At 54.8% G+C, this 24,019-nt stretch overlaps 1 protein-coding gene across 1 annotated transcript in view; it reads right to left on the minus strand.

The window, feature by feature from the left end:
• Positions 1 to 596: 596 nt before the first annotated feature.
• RAB11FIP3 (RAB11 family interacting protein 3) overlaps positions 597 to 24,019 on the minus strand; it is an 82,507-nt gene continuing 59,084 nt past the window's right edge. Inside the window, exons 4-14 of the mRNA XM_047837430.1 lie at positions 23,469 to 23,680; positions 19,758 to 19,907; positions 13,515 to 13,550; positions 9,318 to 9,411; positions 8,682 to 8,785; positions 5,663 to 5,803; positions 3,839 to 3,920; positions 2,970 to 3,107; positions 2,559 to 2,714; positions 2,240 to 2,380; positions 597 to 2,158 (exon numbers count right to left, since the gene is read on the minus strand). Of these exons, the coding sequence (XP_047693386.1) occupies positions 2,045 to 2,158; positions 2,240 to 2,380; positions 2,559 to 2,714; positions 2,970 to 3,107; positions 3,839 to 3,920; positions 5,663 to 5,803; positions 8,682 to 8,785; positions 9,318 to 9,411; positions 13,515 to 13,550; positions 19,758 to 19,907; positions 23,469 to 23,680 (1,368 nt within the window). The 3' untranslated portion in view covers positions 597 to 2,044. The remainder of the gene's footprint in view (positions 2,159 to 2,239; positions 2,381 to 2,558; positions 2,715 to 2,969; positions 3,108 to 3,838; positions 3,921 to 5,662; positions 5,804 to 8,681; positions 8,786 to 9,317; positions 9,412 to 13,514; positions 13,551 to 19,757; positions 19,908 to 23,468; positions 23,681 to 24,019) is intronic.

Consider the following 24,019-nt stretch of genomic DNA (forward strand, 5'->3'; position numbering starts at 1 on the left):
CTTTATCCAATTACATGTCCCATGGGGACATTGAGGAGCCCCAGATCTGCGATGCAACCCCTCAGCCCAGCTTATACTCGGGCTGTGTCCTCCCATGAACACCCATGGCCCCCAAAGCCCCATCACATGGCCCCGCCCCAGGAGGGACCCTGGCTGAGCTCCGCTGGGGGTCCAGACTGGAGGTGCAACCCTGGGGCCTCCAGGAAGGGCCAGCTTGACCAGAAGGTCTCCTGCTGTCTGAGCTCACGTGGCGCAAAGCCTCCAACCCCCAAATACATTGGGGGACCAGGCGAGGCCCATGGCACCCCCACCCAGCCCTCAGACCCCACGGAGGAAGAAGCCGGCCTCAGTGGGTATAGACAGCTTTAATCTTCGGTGAGAGCGTCCTGGCCTTGCCCTCTAGTATCCAGGTCACCACTGCTCTGCCTGAAAAGTCTTTCTCAAGGGGAAGGAAAGAGGGTCACTGTGCAAGTCCACACCTGGGTGTGTGCATGAAACATCTCCCTGCAACTCATATTTACAGCTACGGTACCGTTGGGTGATGGACAGAAACAGATCCAAGTCTGTGTCACGGGGGCAGGGCTGGGCACGGAAAGCAGAGTTCCAGTATTTATTATCATACATATATATATATATATATTTCATGTGTATACACAGATAGTTTTCTCTCTTGGAAGTATTAAAAAATTGATCAACCTTCAATCTATAAAAAATACCTACTCTACATGATAGAAAAATCTCTCCTCCAAGTTTACACTGATTTACACCCAAGGCTTTCCCCAAAATGTACAATACGAGGCAACATCTTAAATCTTAGTGTAGAAGGTGGGCCACACAGAGGATGGAGGGACACAGGGCAACGCACACACACACGCACACACACACACACACACACCCTCACATACGCACTTGCACGCAGCAGTGGCCAGTCTGTGTGTGGGGTCTTGACCCACATGGAGCACCCAGAGGCTCCTGGACAGTGCTCAGGCGCAGGGTGGGGCAGGCCCAGCAGCCCCCATGGTGGTGCAGTGCCTGGCGGTGGTGGCACAGAGCCAGGCAATGGCTTCCTTGAAGGAACCCACAAGCTGCCAGGAGGGCCTTGCTCTCTGCTCCGGATCTATGTACTTAGAGAACCCGCACCACCCAGCCTCCTCCAAAATGCAGCTCGGGGAAGGATGGCCACTTCAGCGACTTCAAACTCCCAGAGGAAACGTGGTGCCAGACATGTGGACTCTGGCCTGGGAGACCGGGACTTCACCCAGAGCAGCTGAGACGTGCTCAGGGAGGGGAGGGCTCCAGGAGGCCGGGGACCACACCCATGGGGAAGCAGTTTCTCACCACGATGCTGCCACACCTGGAGTCAGAGGGGCCCTGAGACCCACCCTGTGCAGGGAGCATGCTCCATGTGGTGGGACTCTCAAGTCCTGATTTTGGAGCAGAGGCTCGGCCCCAGCCCCGTTACCGCAGCAAGGGTTTGGGGCATGGGGACAGCTGCGTGGCCAGCTGCAGAGCCCCTGGGTCTGAAGCTGGACTGCGGTGCCCTCTCTGGATGGGTGGCTGCGCGGAGCAGCTCAAGAGTCACAGCCCCAGGAAAGCCGGGGTCCTGCAGCTCCCGGCCAGAGCCTGATGTGCACCACCTTGCCTGGCAGTCCTTCTCAAGCCACCACGTCTGGTGAGAGGGTCCTGGGGCCTCTGTGCCATCCAGGTGAGGGCCCCTGAGCAGATGCAGATGGCAGTGTCCCGGTGGGGACGTGTCCTTCCTTTCTTCCCTGACAAGAAGGGCAGCAGAGAGGTGTGCCACATGAGAGGGAACTCGCAGAGGGGTTCGCCTGAGCCTGAGCCGTGCTCCCCACATCTCTGCAGAGAGCAGGCCCAGCCCCACCCTCTCCTGCGTGGGCCCTGGCCCCGGAGCTCCTGTTCCTCTTCCCTGTGCAGACCCTTCTATGCACCCCAGCCCAGCCGCTTGTCTCGGCTGTGTGTGCGCCGTGGCCATCTCCTGGGTGCGGGTGGGGTCCTGGGCCCACCGAGCTGGGCCTTCTTGCCTCTACTTGACCTCCAGGATGGATGGGTTGGTCTCCATGATGGCCACGATGATCCGGTCAATGTAGTCCTGCAGGCGGAAGTTGATCTCCTCCTGCTTCTGAATCGCATCCATGAGCTGTGGGAAGAACAGTGGTCAGTGCTGGGTTGGTGCACAGACTGTGGCACATCCCGGTGGCCGGGCCTGGATGGGCCTTACCTCATCTCGGGAAACGGAGCTGATCTCCGCAGCCAGGGACTCTGAGAAGGATGTGGAGAAGAGGTTCTTGGCACCCTGGATGCTCAGGTTGATGATCTGCCCATTGAGCTCATCATTCTGCTCCTTCAGGTTACGGTTATCCTGAATAGGGGACACGACAGGGTCACTCCCGGGGCGGGGGGCCCCCGCTAGTGGCTGAGCCCATACGGGGAGTGGCTGGAACGGCCTCTGGCTCGGGCACCAGCTCCCTGCGTACCCCCTGCCCCATGCTGGGCTCCTGGAAGCTTCTGCAGGGATACAGGGGTGTGGCTGCCCGCACCTGCTTCAACCTGCGGACCTCCTGCTCCAGCTCGCTCTCGCGGGTGCGGCTGTTGTACTCCTGCAGACCCATGCTGCTGCCCCGGCCCCTCCTCTGCTCGGCCTCCAGCTTGAAGAGCTGCAGGTGCTCCAGCTGCTTGCGCAGGTCCTCGATCAACTGCAGGCAACCACAGGGTGAACAGGCCTTCAGGCACCCGAGGCAGCAAGTGCCAGCTCAGCCCTCAGCTTCAGAACCTCTGGGTCAGTCCGAGCGCCACGTCCGAGTGGGAGGACAATGCCAGCCACGCTTCCCAAACACCACCTCACGCCCAGCACCACATGGCCGCCAGCTGCAGGTCTCAGGATGTGGAGGGCACAGGCACGGACCCCACGCAGGGACGCAGGTCCCACCCCTACCGGGTGCCACGCTCACCTCCTGGGTTGCCTCCTTGTCCCTCTGGAACTGGTGCCTCTCGTGGCTCAGCCTGTCCCCCAGCTTCCTCCTGTTCTCCTGCTCATCACTGAGCCGCAGGGATAACTCTTCCATCTCATCCAGCAACTTCTGCTTCTCCTGTGGAAATAAGCCTGCCTGCTGCCCCAACCACACAGCTTTCCCGAGTCTTCCGTGGCCCCCGGGCTCAGCCCACAATGGCTGTGTCTCAGCCATCCCATCACCCGGGCATGGTGCTCCTGGGGCAGTGCTGACCCCAAGCACCGCGCCTGCAGGTGCGCCTGGGGTGCTCTTGGCGCAGGGTGTCTGCACAGGCCACAGACACTGTTCCTCAGGCGAGGCAGGGCAGAAAGGATCCATGCAAGAGCAGGATCGGACCCACGGCTGCCCAGAGGGAATAGTTCAGGGGAGTCAGAGCCCAGGTGGTCTTAGATGTTCTCCGGGTTCGGAGCTTCCCAGGGGACATGTGACCGGGAGGGGAGAGGAGGGGAGGAGAGGCTTCTCGAGTGAACAGCTGCAGGACAGGGCACGAGGGGTCCAGCTGCAGTCAGCCCCTGGAGGACATCATCCCTGGATTCGGACCACGGGTTAATCTAAACTGAACTCTTGGATCCGTGAGAAAGCTGGGAAGCCAGGCGGGGACCGAGCTGTCCTTGTCCTCACCATATGGGGCCGGTGGGCCCCGGGTAACAGCTTGCGCTACGGAGCAGCATAGCTTCCTGGCCTCTGGTCACACCCCGTGGCTGGCCATGTGGCTCCCTCGCTTCAGAGGACCCATGAGGTGCAGAGGGTAGCAGGCCCGTGAGCCGGCCTGGCCTCCACCCACTCTGTGCTCCCCACTGACCGCTCACCTCCTCCAAGCGCTCAATGTTGGCCTTCAGACACGGCGTGCAGGACCTTAGCTCTCCATTCTCCTCATCTAGCTGCTGCAGCCTGGGACACAAGAACAAAGCTGGGACTTCAACCCAGGAAACGTGGCTCCTTGGGGCAAGGGAGACCCAGTGTCTTGGCAGCCCTGCCAGGAGCTGCCTAGGGAGCCACAGAGGCCTCCTCAGATGCTCCGACCCTACGTACCACTCAAGTGCTCTGGGCCCAAGCTTTCCCTTACGCTGGGATAGTTATTAAATACACTTGGGGGGAGCACTTCAGGGGCTCAGTCGGTGGAGCACCCGAATTTGGGTCATCATCTCACAGTTCACGAGTTCAAGCTCCCATGTCTGGCTCTGTGCTGACAGCTCAGAGCCTGGAGCCTGCTTCTGATTCTGTGTCTCCCCCTCTCTCTGCCCCTCCCCCACTTGTGCTCTGCCTCTCTCTCTCTCTCTCTCAAAATTAAACAAACATTAAAAAAAATACCCTTGGGGTTGGGGATACTTTGGGGTTTACAGGAAAGTTGCAGACATGGCGTGGAGTCCCTGTGGGCCTGGCCGGTACTGCTTCCTGCATGGCATCTGCCCGTCATGTGGTCACGTGGTGCCTTTACCACAGCCCTGCGGGGTATACTAGTCATCAAACCATGGACTTCATGTCATCTCCCAATCGTGCCCTCCAGTCTCTGGGCCACACTGCACACACTGCCTCGTCTGCTTTGTCCCCTGGGGTCTGTGGCAGTCTCCCGGCCTTTCCTGACTCTTCGTGGCCTTGACAGTTCTGAGCAGTTCTGGTCACTTATATAGTAGTGTCCCTCACGCTGGATTGATCTGGTGTTTCTCGTGATGAGACAGGTCATTGGGGGGGAGGTGCCCTTCTCGTCACCAGATCGGGTGTCTGAGTCCTCACGACTCCCCACAGGTGTGCTGACCTGGATCGCCTGGTGAAGGTGTGTTTCCGGGTGTGTCCTGTGTCAGGTGCATTTTCCCGTCCCTTCTCTGTCCTCTGGAAGCCGGAATCTGGGCCCGGCTGAACCCAGAGCAGCACCCCACTGTGTCTACATGCCAGGGGGCCTCGTGTCCAGGTGGCTGGCACAGCCCTGCACGCAGCCCCTCCTGCACCCCTACTCTTAAAAATGCACAGGAGCTCTTCTCCAGTAAAGTCCAATGCACCCCAGCATTAGGAGTCGGGGAGGGATACTCGGGCTGCAGAGCCTGGAAACCCGCTCATCTAGTTACACCTACTGTGTCCCGAATTCGGGAAGTGGCTCCGGCTCAGCTATGAAATGAGCCATCAGATGCCCTCGCCCTCTCTGACCTTGGGGAGGACCTCTGGGGAGCTCTCAGACGGCCTGTTCAAGCATTTCTCCGCTGATGGACACGCGGGCTCTCTCTCCCCAACGCTGTAAGACCCCCGCTCACAGAGACAACCATACGCGTGTGCCGCATGTCCGGCCTACACCCCGCGTGGTGGCTGCTGCTGCTCCCGGGCCTTGACAGGCTGTCTCATGCAGGGCGTGCAAACCCACGCTGTTTTCCCCACTTTTCCTGACTCTTCAAAGGTTCCTACCTCCGGAGCAGCACAAAGGCACTGCGTCAAGTTGTCTGCAAGAGGCCTGGCGTTCTGACTAGGAGAACCCCAACTAGAGACGGACTCAGAAGGACATCCACGTAGGGTCAGTCTTTGAATTGTGACACTGAGCACTTTTACAGCTTTCCTCGCGCGGGCTTTCCCTTTCTCTAACATCGGCTTTATTCTAAGACACCGGGTGTGCTGGGAGGGGCAGCCACCGGGGCTGCACGCCCCACCTGGCCTGCAGGCTCTCCACCTCGATGCTGCGCTCCCGCTCCATCCTGCACACGAGCTCCCGGTGCCTCCGCGCCTCCTCCAGCGCCATCTCACAGGCTCTCAGCTCCTGCTCCTTCAGCTGCTCCTCAAGGGCATTGGCTCTGTGAAGGCGAAGGGAAGGAGGGGCAGCAGAGAAAGAGAGACGACCCCACCCCCCAACAGCTCTGGTCAAGGATGGTTCTGAAGGAGGGGTCGTATCCCCCAGACAGCCTCGGCCTCCCATGCCCGCACCCAGGGCCTCGAGATGGTGGCAAAGTTGTGACAGCAGGGACGGTCTCCAGCGCTCTCAGGAAGCTCGCTCGGCATGTGGCCAGGAGACCCTTCCAGGGGCACAAGCCCACCAGGTGTCCGCACCCGGGAGCACCCTGCACGGACACTGTAGGCTGAGCACCCAGGTCACCCATGGGAGAGGCACAGGTGGGTGTTAGCAGTAACCTGAGACAAAGGAAACGTGCACATGGGGGCCCTGACCCCGGCACCTTCCCAGACCACCACGCCCACGTGCAGGAAGCAGGGAATGCCCATCCCAGAGAGAAGGGCTCGGGGCCCTGCCCATGGAGCCCACATCCACAAGCTGTCGATGCACACAGGGCTTCTCAACCTCCTTGGGGTGCCTCACACGTAAGAGTGAACGGAGAGCCCAAGATCACCAGACACCATGGGAGAGGTGTTGACACAAAGTGGCCAAAGCAAACAGAGAAAAAGGACCTCATGCAGGAGAAAGCCCTGTAACCCAGGCCTCAGAGCAAAGACACTGCTTCCAGGAAACAGGAACAGGACACCAGAAGGGAATTTACAAAGTGATTCTCAGAAATTAAAAACATGAGAAGAAAAAATTTTAAATTCAACAGGAGAGCTGAAGAAGAAAAACAAGGATATTAGAATTTTAAAAGACGGAAATGACAAAGAGAATAGAAAAGTACAGAAAATGAGAAAGTCCAGAAGGTCTAACGTTAGATTAACACAAGTTCAGACAAATAAGAAAATGGAACAAGCCGTGCAGAGAAATAATTCTAGAAACCTTCCCAAAGCGGAGGCACAGCTTCCAGATTTAAAGGTTGGAAACCACGTGCCAGCACAGGAAACGAGACCCTTCCGGCATCCAGGCAGAGAACTCAGACCCCACAGAGGGCAGGAAGAACAGGAGCGCCAGGCTTGCAGTCACAGTGTGGTCAGAAGGCCCAGAGCCTGCCTGCCAGGTCCCGGGGACCCCTGCTTTGGAACAACTCCAGACCCAGTCACACTGGCAGAGGACACACACGTTGCAGACACACGAGGCCTCACAGAACCTGCTTCTCTCCGCCCGCCCCAGGTGATCATCCGGGGTGGTGATGCAGAAAGTACGAAGCTGAGGACCAGAACCTGCGTGGGGTGGGGTCGCTGGGACGGCGGGAAAGGCAGCAGAAGCATGCTGTTTTTAGGAGAGCTCAGGCAACACCTAAAGAAATACCACAGGTTTGGACGTGGCAAGCCCCGGGGCACAGCACGTGGACTTTCCACTCCATACGTGGATAACTGATAAGTGTCATCAGATCAAATGAAGCCTCACCGGTCAGCTTGAGAAATGAGTGCGGTGGCCCATCCACGTCCCTCTGGACGCGAACAAGGAGGGAGAACACGCGCCTCCAGAGATGTGGCAGATGCTCTGTGCAGCACTGGAACCAAGCCCCTCCACGAGCGTGCCGACCCCACCCAGCTCTGCAGCAAGGCCACGGGCAGACCCTCCAGTGAGAGCCTGGAGGGCGTGCAGCTGCCTAGCCCAGGCCCTCGACTACATAGGGAACCTATTTCTACTGTTAAAGTGACATACGGAGTATGTGTGCAGTAACACGACTCGTTCTAATTCTCAGCATCCAAAGCGGAGACCGGAGGACGGGTGGGGAAGGTCAGTGCCTTCCAGGATGAACATATCACGGCAGGGGCCGAGCATCCCCTGGAGCCGTGAGTGCACGTGGGCCTGTGTCCTGCCATCGGGAGCACTCACAACACCTACTCAGAGGAGCCTGAGATCACAGAATGTGTGGCAGAGCCAGGCTCAGGCCCGGGCCCAGGTCCAGGCCGCCCAGTGAGGACAGAGCCTCCAGCCTTCCCCCCGCCTCCAGGGCTTCCCCACACTGTCTCGTCCCCACAATGCTGTTTGTGTCCCCGTGACACCCAGCTGCATGCAGGCACAGCCCAGGAAGCTGACGCTCCTGAGCTAAACTCATATGCTGCAGGAGACACGTCTTCCCTTATACTGGGTGTGAGGCTACATGGCAGGAGTGGTTCCAAAATGCAGACAAAACAACGGTGGGGGAGGTCAGCATGGATGCCCAGCTGAGCCAGACTGTCCATCCCGTCTGCCGGTGGCTCCCACTCTCCTCCCGTCCCTGCAAGAGCCCGCGTGCTCCAGGATGGGTCCAGCTCCCCAGTGCAGGAGCTCTGGAGCCCCTACCCTTCCTGGCCCCACTGGCTGGCTCTGACAATGGCCTGTGCCTCAGTGTCCTCGCCTGTGAGATGGCACATTAGGTGGCATCTGCCTCACAGGACACGGTAGAGGGGACGATACGGGTGTACCAAGCACAGCAACAGTCACAGAGCAGCAAGCCCATCTCCAGGCATATCTGGGCCAGGACAGGTTCTCGGAAACAGGGACACACATCGGGGACCCTACCAGAGAGTTCCATGACTCTCCACATGCGACCTCCGCCTCTGCCAGCCTCTCCTGGACACTCTGCGCAGGCAGCTTGGGTGCTGGCCGCCATACTTCTGAGACGTGAGCTGGTGCCTCCCTTTGGTCTCCCCTGGGGCCGGACACACGCCGGGGGCGGGGGCAGCACTAAGTGGGAACCGCGCTCGGGAGGCCGCTGGCACCATCCCCTGACCTGGCTCCCGGTGGCTGGTGGAGGGGCACTTCCATGTGTGAGCCACATCGTGGCAGCAAGGGGGTTGCGGGGTCACACGCGAACAGGCAGCCAGGGCCACGGACGCCTTCCTCACCTGTGCACGAGCTGGAGGTTCTCCTGCCGCAGCCGGCTGTGCTGCTCCCCGCTGGCAGCCGTGTCCTTCTCCAGCTCCGACACCCGTTTCTCCAGGAAGACGACCTCGGGAGTGACATAGGGGCTTCAGAATCAGGAGGCGGTGTCCACTGGGTGGGACCGGGCTCCGTCCAGCTCACGGAGGAAGCAAGCAGGGACCCGGGAAGAGCTGCGGGTATTGTGCCACTCCTCCTCATTTCTGGCTGAGCTGGCCCTTGAGAAACTTGGGGTCGCTTCCACAGCATGGCTGTCCTGCCCCAAGGAACCCCCCACACGGACTCTCTGGGAACTCTGACTCCACACGTCGTCTGGCTCTGTGGTCAACACCCTGAAACCTCGAGCACCCCCAGATTCTGCCTCCAGGAGTCAGGGGAACAGAGTCCCTGCACGTCGGTGCAGCCAGATGGGCCCACAGACAGATACGGCTGACAACCGGCCTCTCCATGCACAACGGGAAACGCTCCTTCCACTGCACAGTCACTGGGGCCTCTGATGAGGCTGGCACCCCCCACCCCAGCATGGCCTGCATCCCAAGGCGGCAGCACCGTCGCATGTCCTCAGACCTGGCTGTGCCATCTGCAGGTGGTCCAGGGCCTACCTTATCAGCAATGTCCTCTTCCATGCCCTCCACAGGGTCTGGGGCAGGGTCCTGTAGGGCCTCCACGGTCAGGGCCCCTGACTGGTGCAGGTACCTGTGGAGAAGAAACAATAGCCCAGTCCAGAAAAGGTCCTTCAGCAGAGCACAGCAAGGAAAAGTCACTAGCTCTATAAACATGAGCATCTGTTGGGCTGAACACCAGAAGCCAGCACCACGGGCCCAGGCTTCCACCAAAGGGGGTCCCGGCAGGACACAGCCACCTAAGGGCCACAGGATAGCCCCGTTGCTCTTTGGAACCTGACGTCCTGGCCGCCTTCCTGGGAAGCTAATGGATGAGGGTACTTTGTCCTCGGGTAATAAAACACGACTTCATTCCTCTCTCTGATATGAACTAATCTCCTCTCGGCCACAGGCCCGTGAAACATTAATTCAGGATCATACCTTCTGCATGCGGCATCACCCACATGCACTCTTGCTACCTGGTTTTCAAACACACTCCTTAAGTGGCAGTAACAGCAAGAGACCAGGGGTCTCTTTCAAGGCCACGCCTGGAGTTTGTCCTGGGGTCAAGCTTGGGAAGACGTGCAGACGCAAGCACCCCTGCGGCCACAGCCCCGCACTGTGGACCACACCAGGTGGACCTGCAGAAGCGCCCTCAGTACCCTCAGAGCCCCTCCTTCGTTCCCCAGCCACTGGCGCCCTAGCAGGTGCTCAGCAAACTATGTTCACAGTCACCCCAGAGGCAGTCTCACTGGCTATGGTGACACTGTATCAGCTTAATTTACCTGCACTTAAAACTCTCAGACCATTTGCAGAGTCCTGGCAGCAAGTCTACCCACGCTGACCCAGGCTCCAAACTCAGTAGCCTGATGCTCAGAGCTGTGTGGCCTTGAGAAAGCCACTCACCTCTCTGAGCCTTACTCTCCTATAAAATGGGGATCACGAGCTATTATGAGGTGTAAGTGAGGCTGTATAAGTAAACAGCTCCTTTTAAGGACACAACACAGGATAAGAATTCAATAAAATGCTATTAAAAACTACACTGAAGAGGGGCGCCTGGGTGGCGCAGTCGGTTAAGCGTCCGACTTCAGCCAGGTCATGATCTCGCGGTCCGTGAGTTCGAGCCCCGCGTCGGGCTCTGGGCTGATGGCTCAGAGCCTGGAGCCTGTTTCCGATTCTGTGTCTCCCTCTCTCTCTGCCCCTCCCCCGTTCATGCTCTGTCTCTCTCTGTCCCAAAAATAAATAAACGTTGAAAAAAAAAAAAAAAAAAAATTTTAAAAAAAAACTACACTGAAGATTTCTACGTTATCAAAGGCATGAAATTCTATTTCGTTTTTAGCATTGACTGAGCTGATACAGTCCTTAAATCTTTTTCCAGATATGTTCTAAGGGGAACAAAAAAGGAGGACATCTTCACCCCTGGGGATCAGAAGTCCATCGGAGGTGTCCTGGGTGGGACACTGAGCACCTTTCTGTGGATTTCATCGGATTCCCTGAAGGGTGCTAAACCCAAAGGGCCATCCTGTTTTTGTCCAACTGCTGTGTTTAAATACCCCTCCATGACTTTGGCCCCAACATGGGTTCCTAATATGTGGCCTCACCGTGTGGCCCCTTTAGGCCTTGTTTATCTAAATCCACCACCACGCAGGAGACCCACAGGAGAGGGGGCTGTGGGAGATGCCTGATGCACCCCAAGGGTGCCTTCTGTGCATGGCAGCCGTCAGCCCTATGGCCATCCCGCTGGTGCTGCCCCGTCCTGAGGTCGGCTGTGCTATGTGCGGGTTCCTCCGGGTCCTTGTACACACACTGACCCCAGAACCACTTCCATCTAGGCCAGGCACACAGCCAGGTCTCAGAGGCCAGAGCTGGAGGTTCCAAACCACACGGTCCAGTGCCACATGCAAAGGGTTGAGACAATGTGAACAGCGAAAGCACCTGTGACTGAGTTTTCCTTAGAATTCTAGTGGTGGTTTGAAGCGTAAAATGGCAGATTAAAACTGTGTGTGTGCGTCTGCGTGTGTAGACTGTAAATATGCTGTTTGTGAACCAAACTATAAACAGTCGCAGACTAGACTTTTTCATACCAAATGGTATCTGTGAAGGAAAGATCAAATTCTCAGAGGGTATTTCAAAGGAGCAGGCAGAGAGAGACTAAGAGCTGAGGTAGCACGGGCCCAGGGACCCCAGGGCCTGTCCACATCCTGGATGCAGGAGGCTGGGGGGACAGCTTTTACCTTCTTTCCTGTCACCATCTGTAGGCCGTCTGGGGTGGAACATGGTGGGGAGGAGGAAAGCAATGCCAAACTTGTAACAAACGTGTAGTTTGGACTACACGTTATGTTCCCTGGAGTCTCGATGCTCCTCTACAAGGGGGTTGGTGAGAACAAGTGCAGAAAAGGGTTGACAACCTTCACCTCTGCTTCCACTAAACCCCTAAGACACTAGAAAAAGAAACACAGGAGGTTCCCATGCCAAGGGCAAAGAAGAGACTAGGCCGTACCAGAGAAAAGGTGCCCACGCTGGAAGTGGGTAGGCGGGCTGCGGCCAGCCAGGGAGGGGCTGGCAGCCAGCACGTCGCTCTGGAGAACCCAGGGAGGCCCAGCACCTGAGACCACACAGGAGTGGCTCCAAACCACACCCTTACAGAGGAGGAGAGCCGCACACACGAGCCCAGCACAGATCCCCCCACCCCGGGACACCAGCCGGCCCGAGGCCTATCCACACCACACATGGGCCAGAGGTCACCTGCCAGCTGTAAGCAACCACAGCAGCACGGACAGCAGCAGCCCCAGTTGTGAGGGAAAAGTCTCTAGAAAGATGGCCCGGACCAGGACGTGGGGAAGAGACACGGAGAAAACGCTGTGGCTGTCACAGGAGGAACCAGAGCAGAGGCACACAGGGCAGCAAGGAGGTTCCAGAGGGAGGATGGGGGATGGATGAAGCTATCCAACAGCCTAAGAAAGGTCCACGGGACCAAGGGGTGGAGACTCCCAGACCTAAACGGTCTGTCTGTCATTCTGTCCAGCATAATTAATAGGAAGGACTCATGAGACTTATCACAAAGTTTCTAAACTTCAGGGATAGAGAAAACACCTGAAAATTCAGCTTCCAGGGAGAAAGCTGCGAAGAAAACGTGAAAGCCTCAGGGCCCTGGCAGCAGCCCTAGCGCTGGGAGGTACTGGGCGGTGTGTGCACAGCTCCTCAGAGGAGGGGCTCCCAACCTCAAATTCTGTATGAAGTCACACACGGGAGTCAAGTATCCAGCAAGGTCTCAAAAATGTATCTCCTGGACACCTCTTTTCTCAAGAAGCAACAAGATGTGCCGAACAAAAAACATGTAGACAAAAGAAGGGAGACAGGTTCAGGGAGCAGCATGACCCCAGCCCTGAAACACACACTTAGCGCAGGCCAGGGACCACAGTGCTACTGCCCACAGCCGTGGTGCCCATGCAGAAGGCAGAGGCCCTAGCTGGGCAGGGGAGGCAGGGGTGCGGCGAGAAGGTGAGGCAAGTGGCAATATCACAACCATCACTGAGTCCAGAAGCGGCGACTTGTCGGAGAAAGTGAGCATTCCATGGCTTCCTGTGAGAAACGCTGGCATCAGACAAGCCCGGTGAAAACTGGTGAGCCAGCCCTGGGGGGCACAGGGTACTTGTGCGTGCTGCCACCTCTTACGCAGGAAGCCGACAGGTAGACCCAAAGCTGGGAGGTGGAGAAATGGCCACAAGAGTGTGTTCTTCAGAAACTCGGCATTTGGCTCGCCTCCACCCTCTTCTCACCTTGGAGAGCCAGCGTGGGCGTGAAGGGCAGAGCATCTGAAGGAGGCCGACCCAGACCAGGGTTCCGCCATGACCCTCGCGGATAACACCGTGGGCTACCTTACAGCAGACATGACACGTGGGGATGCCAAGGGCCGCCTGAGGACATTTCTGTGAAGACTTGGTAAGATGGGCACAATGCCGGAAGCTTTCAGCACAAACCTCCCTGTCACAAACCAGGGTCTGATCGTGGCGTGGCGGTGGAAACTGGTTTCACAACCCATCCCCAAGAATTATGTTCAGTCCCAAACCATGAGAGGTGACTTCCAAAAGTTTTAAAAACTTATCTTGGAAGATACTATTTTCTAAACACGTTTTAAAGAGCTATGATTAATGATACATTTCTGAACATCTCCGTAAATAACCAAGGGTCTCCTACCTTGCCACCTTCCTGCTGGAGAGCCGCTTCGCTGGACTGTGCAAAATCAAAATAAACAGGAAAATCGTGTCAGAGAACAGGGAGGAAGGGGAGGAAACAGGAAATTCAGGCTGAAGAGATACGGGGATGGGGCATGTTCACAAGCGTGCAGCACCCGCCGAGACCAGCGCCATACACAGAAAGGCCTGCTCAGCAAAACGTTCAGGGACACAGGAGACAGTCCCAGGGCCTCGCCAAGTCACGTTTTCCCACTCCCAGAGGTCCCAGATGGAGCCGCGACCAGACCTTAGTTCCGAGGTCGAGCCCAGCACCACACCCACTGGTGGGCTGCACGAGTGCCACGTGCCAAACGCTTACCCTCCAATCACTTGGCCATCAGAGGCCCCACATGAAATGTGACATAAGCCTGTTTGTGACAGGAAAGTTCGGACTCGAACTTTAACTCAGGCACTGAGACCTCATGTGCCTGGGTGGTGATCTGGAAGCCCTTCCTGCTGCCGCCTTGGGACCCATCGTCCGGCTGACAGAATCCTCTGAGGTGGCAAAAAAGGCCAAACTTACCTTACCTCTCATTTCTGAAGTCTGAGTTTTATTTTCAAATGTAACTGCTAAGCTACCGGCCTCAGCCCACGAGAAGACACATGCCCTCTTCCAACACAAGGACAACCCTCGTCTCCCACGCCAGGAACCAGACCCATGGCGTCTCCCTTCAGCTTGCTCATCCGAGACACGCCTGCAATTCCTGCACAGTTCGAGCAGAAAAACCTACACTGTGTCAGTTACCAATTTACAGCCGCCCACTTCCAGACTCTTCCTCCCCACTTATTCTGTGGAAAAGGATAGGGGCGGTTTTCCCAGTCTTCCTTTGCCGTGCTCTGCCAGCAGAGGGTGCTGGAGAGGGCCCTCGTGGGAGGGTCCCCATGTGTCCTCGGCTACACCTAGCTTCTGAGAGACACTGGTGGGTCTCACCCCAGATCCTGCCTGGCAGCTTCCCCAGGGGCCAGCGCCTCCCCGGGCAGTTCTGCCATGGAGCGCCTCCGGTACAGGCCAGAGGGCAGATTTCCATCAACTTCTAGAAGGTAAATTCCCAGCAAATTCCACCGGTGTGCCGTCAGGGTGACACCCGCCGCCTGGCCTCTTCACAGCTGCTGTTCCCGCGGGGCCCTCATCGCTCCATCCCTTTGGGGCTACTCACTCATCACACTCCTCACACCCACTCCTGTGTGTCCCCTCTCCTGGCAGGGCCCCGACTCACACCACATATGTCACCCTAATATCCTGGGGACTCCCTGAGGCTGATGGGACAAGACAGACTCGGTTTACTTATTCAGGGGCTGCACTGCCAGTCCAGTTATGAGGTTTATAATTTGTAAATAGACCTTATTACTCTTAACTTGTTCTTAGTATTCTTCTTAATTTCTACAAAATGAATTGTTTTCATACAGGCTGTAAGTACCTGGAAAGTATGATCACTGTGGGCACATTCCGAGGTTCACTGGGTAGAAAATATAAATGACATCAAAGCTTCCAAACACAGTTGGGACTAAATCACCTTTCATCATCCACAAACCATAACCAAATACATTTATTTTGAGACAATTTCTTGGAAACCAACAAGCAAGATTTAGATCTCCTTAACTTCAGTGTTCAGGACAACTTTCCTGACAGTTGTGTCTTGATGAGAATAACTATTTTAATGGCACATGAACCCACCTTGGTAGGGTCTTTCTCAGGGAATGGCTCAGACTGGACAGAAGGCCCCACTAGACTTGCCGGCCACACTTAGCCACATCCCAGGCTCCCCCTCTCAAAAGGGGACCCTAAGAGAGGCGACCCTGGCCGTTATGCGGCAGGTTCTCAACATGGCAAAAGATCACTTCTGCATCAAAAGTCTTCAGAAATGAGAGATGAGACACGTCTTCATGCTTACTCTCAAGAACAGAGATGGCATTCCTGTACTCAAACCCACTTAGCAGGACAGCAGTCTCCATTTGGGAAAGACAGGTGACCCCTCACCAGTCGGGTGGAGGGACCTTCCTGGAGCACTGAACACCCAGCTAACCACATACAAGAAAAGAAGACTAGTTTTCCCTACGGAAGAGCCCAGTGGGTCTTTGAAATCCCTAGTTGCCACAGTTCCCCCAAGTCTCCCTGGAAGGCTAGGTTCTCATCGGTACTGCTGGGACCTCCCCCCAGACTCCCCTCTGAGGCTTCTGACTGGCCACAAAGAATCTTCTCCACCCAACTGGGCATTTGCTGGATTGCAGTCTGTGTGGTGAGTATTGCACAGAATGTAAGACAAAGGGGTGAAGACATCAGATGTCCTGAGCTGGAACTGGAGGCCGGTCAGGAGCACAGCAGGGCTCTCAGCCACGGGGACCCACCAGGAAGACTGAGCTGCCCTGGGCTGAGGCCCTAAGGGGGCAGGCTCCTCAAGACAGAGGAGGAATTTTTAGAAGACTACTCTAGGGCCACCTGGGTGGCTCAGTCAGTTAAGCATCCGACTTCAGCCAGGTCACGATCTCGCGGTCCGTGAGTTCGAGCCCCGCGACGGGCTCTGGGCTGATGGCTCAGAGCCTGGAGCCTGCTTCCGATTCTGTGTCTCCCTCTCTCTCTGCCCCTGCCCCATTCATGCTCTGTCTCTGTCTCAACAATAAATAAAAAAAAGTTAAAAAAAAAAACAAAACACTCTAAACAGGCTGAAGCTGTCAGGATGGCTTGCCCTTCTGCCACATTTTATGTAACCTCCCACCAGCCATGTCGCCTCTTTTTCAGACAGCCACTTGAGATTGCCGCCTGGGAGCCCACACCACTGACCAGCACAAACCATCCCTTCCTGCCCAGTGTGAGAGCTCTTTGTGGGTCACTCACCAACTCTGCTGGCCTGGGGCCTAAATCAACAATATGCTCCATGGATGTCAATATGGGCAAGCTACTCAAACATGTTTTCTTTAACTGGAGGGTGTGAAGTTGTGGGGATCCAGCAAAAGGAACGGTCTCCTTCTGGAGCTCCAACCTGAGTAGGGCTGGGTACAGATGGCTGAGAGGGAGGCTAACACTCTGACACAAACCAGAACTGGGAGACGGGGAGGAGGGACAGACCGGGGATGACCAAGGCCAGGGAGCAGCAGACACATGCTGGGTCCCGGCTGCTTATTTTAAAAACAGGGTAGCAAAGTTGGCACCCTGGGTGTAGAGATTACTTAAAAATAAAAATCTTAAGGGCACTTGGGTGGCTCAGTCGGTTCAGCATCTGACTCGTGACTTCAGCTCAGGTCATGATCTCATGGTTTGTGGGTTGAAGCCCCACACGGGCTCTGTGCTGGCAGTGTGGAGCCTGCTTGGGATTCTCTCTCCCCCTCTCTCTGTCTCTCTCCTGCTTGAGTGCATGTGCTCACTCTCTCTCACAATAAACTAACAAACGTTTTTAAAAATATATTTAAAAAAATAAAAAAACTTTAAAGAAACAACATATAGAGGAAAAAAAAAACCCAACAACATAAAGTAGTAAGTTCAAGGAAGAGCTCACTGGATGTAAACATATACTCCTGAAAGCTGTTACGAATTTGTTTTTTTTTTAAAGACCAAATCTCACTTTAAATTTCCCAAAGCTCTTTCATGTGACTCCCAGTTAAAGAAACCTTTTAGTAAAATGAAACATGTATCTCTTCCGGGTGCAGACTCTCTTTCCTACTTTGGGTTCCCTCTCCCAGGACACACAGCATGGGAAGGGAGTCTCCTCCCCTGGGAACAGAAGCAGTGGCTCAGGCTGCAGCACACACCCAGGGTGGCACATGCACAGGGCGAGGAGGGCAGACGCTCAGCACATGCAGGGTTGGGGTGGGGGGGGAGCAGGGGAGGGGTCCTGCCTCCGGGCTGCGGTTCAGCCCAGCCGAGAGAGCAGCGCCTCCAGCCAGACCCACTGGCAGGAGCTGTGGGTAACTGCAGTCTCCCTCCCACTTGAACAGAGCAAGGCCAGGCACTAGTCAGTTACCTATTCTTTTCAAGATCGTTCAGGCGAGCAGAAAGATCCTCAAGGCGGTTGATTTGTTTGTGGCACTGGCTACAGTAAAACTCAAAAGCCTCATCAGTGAGGATGCTGTGCAGCTTTGCGGCAAGCGGATCAGTGCTAGAAAGACGAGAAGTGTCAGTTCAGAAGACAGCAAGGACCCATCAGGTTATCTGTGACCCCACAGAGGGGCTGGACAAAAGCACTGTGTCAGGCTATGGAACATTCTGGCTCTTGCTTTTAGACTGCTGTGAGCCCACCTCCCTCAAGCGTCACCTCTAGGACCGGTGACACACACCAGCTGGCCACACATCTGCTCCTTCCTGGTCAGGTGCTCAGAGGAAATACGTAGCCCATGGGCTTCATTGTAAAACACAAACTCTTCTTTAACAAGAAGTGAAATGACTGGAGATGCTGCTGCCTTGTCCTTTGTCAAAAACACACCAGTGTGAGAGCAAAGCACGCGTCTCCAGGTGGGGCTTAACTTACTGTACTGCAGCTCCTTGACTCGCTGCTCTAAAGCCCACCAGTGTCAGAATTATGCATGGATGATGATCACCAACAATTCTGTCATTTTTAAGGCCTTCATTAAAAACTCAGGATTCAGGGGCACCTAGGTAGCTCCAGTAGGTTGAGCGTCTGAGTCTTGACTTTGGCTCAGGTCATGATGCCACGGTCCTAAGACTGAGCGTCGGGCTCTGTGCTGAGCATGGAGCCTGCTTGGGGTTCTCTCTCCCTCTCTCTGTGCTCCCGCCCTGTACATGCACACGCTCTCTTTCTCAAAAATAAATTAATTGGCTAAATAAAATAACTCAAGATTCTGTTTTCCTCCCTGTGATCTAATTTAAATGGACTTTCACGGCACTGGCGGGACACTACAGGAAGATGAAAGCAGGAAGGCAGTGATGTCCATGAGACATTAGGACCTGCTGGCTTTTGGAAGCTGGTTTGGAAGTTCCACGTGAAGACAGGTTGAAGGGAAATATTAGTGGTAGCGCAGAAGTTACACCTGAGACAGAAAACAGTGAAAAGGCTGGCTGGGAGGCACAGACGAGCAGACCAGAAAGACTCCCCAACTAGACAGACACGGGGTTAGCAGCGTCCAGTCCTTGGCCTCTGCCTCACACCACCACGAACACGCACGTGGAAAGAAAAGCTGCTAAACCCACGCACATATTTCGCTCACACCAACTCCCAGAGGCTCGCCACAGAGGCCCTCTCCCGGGCCGCAGGTCCTCTGGGCCAGGGCAACGGTCTCGGCAAAAGAAGGGCCTCACGGTTGCAGGTTCAGAGATACTCGGCTTCCGCTGTCGGCAAATAGAGAGGGTTTGAGGAACCTGGCGCCAAGCGGATCCGCGACTGGGGCAGAGCAGCCGCTGAGCCAGGCGGGACCTCGCCGGCACAGGCAGGCATGTCCTCAGATGGGCCAGTCACCAGCAAAAGACTGCCAGGTCCACAGGCCCCTTGTTTGGACACACGCGGAGCCCTAAGAGAAACGTGGGCTGGAGAGGATCTACTCCATGAGCGAAGGTCTCACCCTTTAGACCTAGCACCTCGGCCTACTCATGCAGAACGTTCCAGACAATTTGGGCATGAATCCAAACAATCACTTGCAATGTTAAAGCCCCCGCAGAGGCTGATCAAAGGGTACAAACGTGCAGCTGCAAGAGGAGTAAGGTCTAAGGCTCGAACGTAGAACGTGGTAACTACACGGTATCATGTACTTGAAATCGCTGAGAGTAGACCGTAAATGTTCTCTCTCACACACACGTGTACGCACGGATACATACACGTATGTTCTCACACACATGTACACACGGACACACAGGTGTTTTCTCTCACACGCGTACACACACGTTCTCTCACACGTGCAGATACATGATGTACATGTGGTCTCTCTCACATGTGTACATACATGTACATGTTCCCACACATGTACACGCGATGGTCTTCCACACGTGTGTACACAAGGACACACACATACATGCTCTCTCACACGTGTGTGCCGATACATGCATATATGTTCTCTCGCACGCGCACACGTGGTCTCACACATGTGTGCACGGAAGCACACACATGGTCTCACATGTGTTCATACGGATAGTCACACATTCATGTTCTCCCACATATGTGCATACATGCACACATGTTCTCTGACATACATACGTGCACACATTTCCTCACACGTGTGCACACACACACACACATGCCAGGGCAGTGCAGGGCTGCATTACCTGGGGGTGAGGAAAGCGGGGTCTCTGCAGTCATGCTCCCCATTGCAGAGGGTCTCCAGGGACAGCTCTGCCTCACTGCCCTCACCATAGTCCTCAAAATGCTCCTCGCCACCTATCACCGTGACGACGGACTGGCTGTGCAGGTGGGATCTGCAAAGGCAACACAAAAGTAGCGCACTGTGACTGGTGGCTCCAGAACCGATGTTGTGATGGCACCTTCCAGCAGAGATGTGCTACTGGCCACAGGCTTGGGTTCAAACATTGTGGTAGCCACATTAGAAAGAAATAAATGAAGAGGTGAGATTGATTTTAACAATACATTTTAACATATCCCAAATATCATCATTTCAGAAGCAAGACTCTTTATTCTTTATTCTGTAACAAGTATTCGAAACCGGGAGTTCACCGTACACTTCAGCGTGTCTCCTGCAAATGCACCTGTGCCCCTACCAGCAGCTGCTGTCTTCACACAACTGCTGGAGAGTGTGCACGCAGACGTCTGCTGGGATGTGAAGTTCAGAACAGCAGGATTCCAAGCAGGGAAGGTGAAGGGTTTGCTAGCACCCATCCTTCGGAGAGAGAGGTCATTCCTGCACACCCGCTTTCCAGAGCTTCCAGAGCACCAGGTGCCCCAGCACCGCCGGAGGCTGGCAGAGGCCGAGCCAGTGCTGGGAGGCCCAGCGCTTCACCAGGGACGACAAAAAACAGCTGTGGCTCCACCAGCACCTCCACCAGGGCTGGATTAAGCTCATCACCACTAAAGGGCACACGAATCTGAGAGCTGCCCCTTTCCAAAGGGGAAAGGGGCCTCGGGGAACCAAGTGAGGGTCTCACAGGCAGAGTCAGGGACAGAAATGGGTCCCTGTGCACGCCCCCAAGACCATCACGGCTGCTCAACCCTCGGAGCACACGCCCACTGCCCACCCAGAAATGCACGTGCCCACAAAGCAGTCCTGAAGCCACTCAGGACAAATCCCGTGGTCTTACACACACTCGCTTTCAGGAACAAGGAAACCTGAGTAAACTGAGATGGGGATGATCTCACTTCTCATCATCCTGAGGCATATACATAAATGCATTGAAATTCAGATACGTGGACAGAGATACTATATTCAAAGACTGAAGATCTGACAATGTGAAGATGTTGATTCTCCCCAAATTCATCTATAATGAACACAACCCTAACCCAAATCCCAGCGAATGCCTTTGTCCTGAAACCAACAAGATGATTCTAAAACCCACATGGAAAGGCCAAAGGGCCAAAAGGCACCAACACAGCCTTGCAGCCTTGAAGAACAAGGCTGGAGGACTTACACAGACAGTACAATCTACAACATGCTGGAGTCCAAGACTATGTGGTACCGATCTGAGAATGGACAGAACAGAGTGCACAGTCCAGACACAGCTCCACACACTCAGCCACCTCACCTCGCAGGACCAAGGTGACACCAGACAGTGAGGGAAGGAGGAATCTTTTCAAAACTGAGGCTGAATTGAATGGATACCCATTTGGGAGATGACCCCTATCTCACACCACACACAAAAAGTCAGTTATGGGGAGATTACAGATCTGAACACAGAGGTGAAACAAAGTAAACATCATAGTTGTGTGAAGTCAGCAAAGATTTTTTTTTTATATGTTTGTTTTGAGAGAGAGACAGAGAACGAGCACGAATGGGGGAGGGGCAGAGAGGGAGACACAGACTCCAAAGCAGGCTCCAGGCTCCGAGCTGTCAGCAAGAACCCAACGTGGGGCTTAAATCCAGGAACCATGAGATCATGACCTGAGCCATTAACTGACTGAACCACCAGGCGCCTCAGTAAGCAAAGGTTTTTAGAACAATACAGAGGTGCTAGCCACAAAATAGGAATGGCTGAACCGGGCCACAGTAAGATTAAAAACACATGTTCCTCAAAGACACTAGCAGGAAAGTGCAAAGGCAACCTACAGAGTAGGAAACACATCCCTGTAATACACATCCCAGAGAAAGCACTCATATCTAAAATATATAAAGAATTCCTACAAATCAGTAAGAAAAAGACAACCCAACAGATCAGGAGAACCCAAATCCCATCCATGGCCTGTTTTGGGAAAGTAGGAATGGGACACAGACACGAGCTGTGCCACTTTCCACTTCACAGCAGAACTTGGCTGCTGAGACTATACAGCTTGCAAACCAAAAAATATTTATTATCTGGCCTTTTACAGAAAAAGTTTGCAGATCCCTGCAATAAATAAGTGGGGCAAAAGACTTGAACAAGCACTTCACAAAAAAGGATCTTCACCAAATGGGCATTAAACGCAAGAAAAGGCACTCACCAAGGAAATGCGACTAAGAATATCCCACACCAACACTGAGCTCCATGCCCTCTGGAGAAGGAACATGAGAAAGCAGCGAAGCCCAGGCGCTGTGGAGGACGGGGAGTGACCAGAGCCCCGCAGGTGGCTGGCAGGCAGGTAACTACGAGAAGCCCCATCCGTACCTGTGAGACTGCAGTTGGTGGGGGAGCCTCACAGCCCAACACGCACATGCAGCACTGTCCCACTCCTGGGTACAAACAGGCCACGAGACACGTGGTGTTTATAGGAACTTTGTTCACAGAACCAAAGCTGTAAACCCGACCCAAATGGCCACCAACAATGAATTAAAATAAAAAGCTGCAGCACATTCATAAAGCGGAAAACTCTAGTAATAATGAAAACAAGTAACTGACAACTATACAAAAATTTGGATGAACCGTAACAGCCACAACATGAAGCAAAAGCAGCCAGGTGTAACAAGGCTACAATCCTGTGTGGTTACTTTTTAAAGTATATTTATTTATTTTGAGAAAGTGTGTATGCACACATGAGTAGGAGAGGCGAAGAGGGAGAGGGAGAGAGAAAATTCCCAGCAGGCTCTGCACGGTCAGCATGGAGCCCAATGCGGGACTTGACCCCATGGACTGTGAGAGTAAGACCTGAGCAGAAATCAAGAATGAGCCACCCAGGCGCCACTGGGTAGTTACTCTTCCTAAGCGCCAGGCAGAGGGCGCCTGTGAGGCTGCTGGCGGGTCCGTATACCTATGACGGCTGCACTCACAGGCCAGTATGCCATACTGCAGTTAAAGAGAAAAAAAACAAAAACTCTGTGAGGGCCAAACAAAAAGTGAAATCAAATAAAACAGGCAAAACAAAATAAAACCAAACCACTTCCAAAGCAGCTAAGTATGATGGCTTCCCACGCAGCAGAGGCAAACTGCCACCCAGAACCTGTCGGACTCTGCCCTCTCCCCTCGCTGGTCTTCAATCACAGGGGGATGCCTGGAGCAGGGGCGGGGAGGGCGGAAAACAGATCTGGGCAGGGGTGCAACAAAGACAAGTGGGTTCTAAGATCCTGCTGGGAGATGTGCCCTGAATATGGTGTCCTGCCCTGGTTTCTAAGAACTTCGGTGAGAAATCCAGGATCAGGTTTCTCTCTACAGCCAAGGAAGTTGTGCAACATGTCTAGCCAGGGTCATCTGCGGCCAGCAGGAGGAGCACCTCCAGGCAGGGAGGTCCGTGGGGGCTGGGAGCCAGCTCGGGGCCACAAGGAGCATGGGCTCATCCCACAATGACTGCATCGCTCTCTGACACCAACCCGTCCACAAACCCAATCTGCCCTTCGGGCACAGCCACTCGGTTGGTGTCTTGCAACCAATGCTTGTGCTGTGCAGGGGCAGGGTACTGACCTCCCTGGGAGCAGTAGCAAGGCGCCGTGGCCAGGCTCCTCCATGGCGTCCAGGCACTCGGAGGGCACAGCTGAGCCACCGGCGCTGTCGGCATCCCCTTCGGCTTGCAGCTCAGGGTGCACCAGGGTGCTTGTGTCCTCGTCGGTGAAGGTCTCACACTCACTGTAGGTGCTCTCGGAACCCATGTATGCGCTGTCTGTCACCTCGTTGGCCTAGGAGAGAGCGCCAAGGGTCAGTCCCACACCCTGAAATGGTCACATGTCAGTAAACCCCGACGCCCCACACAGTGCTCTGCTGCAGGCATCGAAGAGACAGCGTGGAGAGACAGCCTCAGGCAGGGCCCCCAAAGCACCTCTAAACAGAAACGTTAGCTTACAAAACAATCCAATATTTTTGAAAACTGAAACATAGCACATGTTCCAAAGCAGAGTAAGTACTAAAGCAATTTTGAAAGTTAGTTGTAGAGGTTACCCAAAACAGGAGGTATCCAACGCCATAGGATTAAGTGTGAGTGGAACCACCCATATGGCTACCAGCACTGAAATTATTTC

Source organism: Prionailurus viverrinus, chromosome E3, assembly GCF_022837055.1.
Source record: "Prionailurus viverrinus isolate Anna chromosome E3, UM_Priviv_1.0, whole genome shotgun sequence".
Lineage (NCBI taxonomy): Eukaryota > Metazoa > Chordata > Mammalia > Carnivora > Felidae > Prionailurus > Prionailurus viverrinus.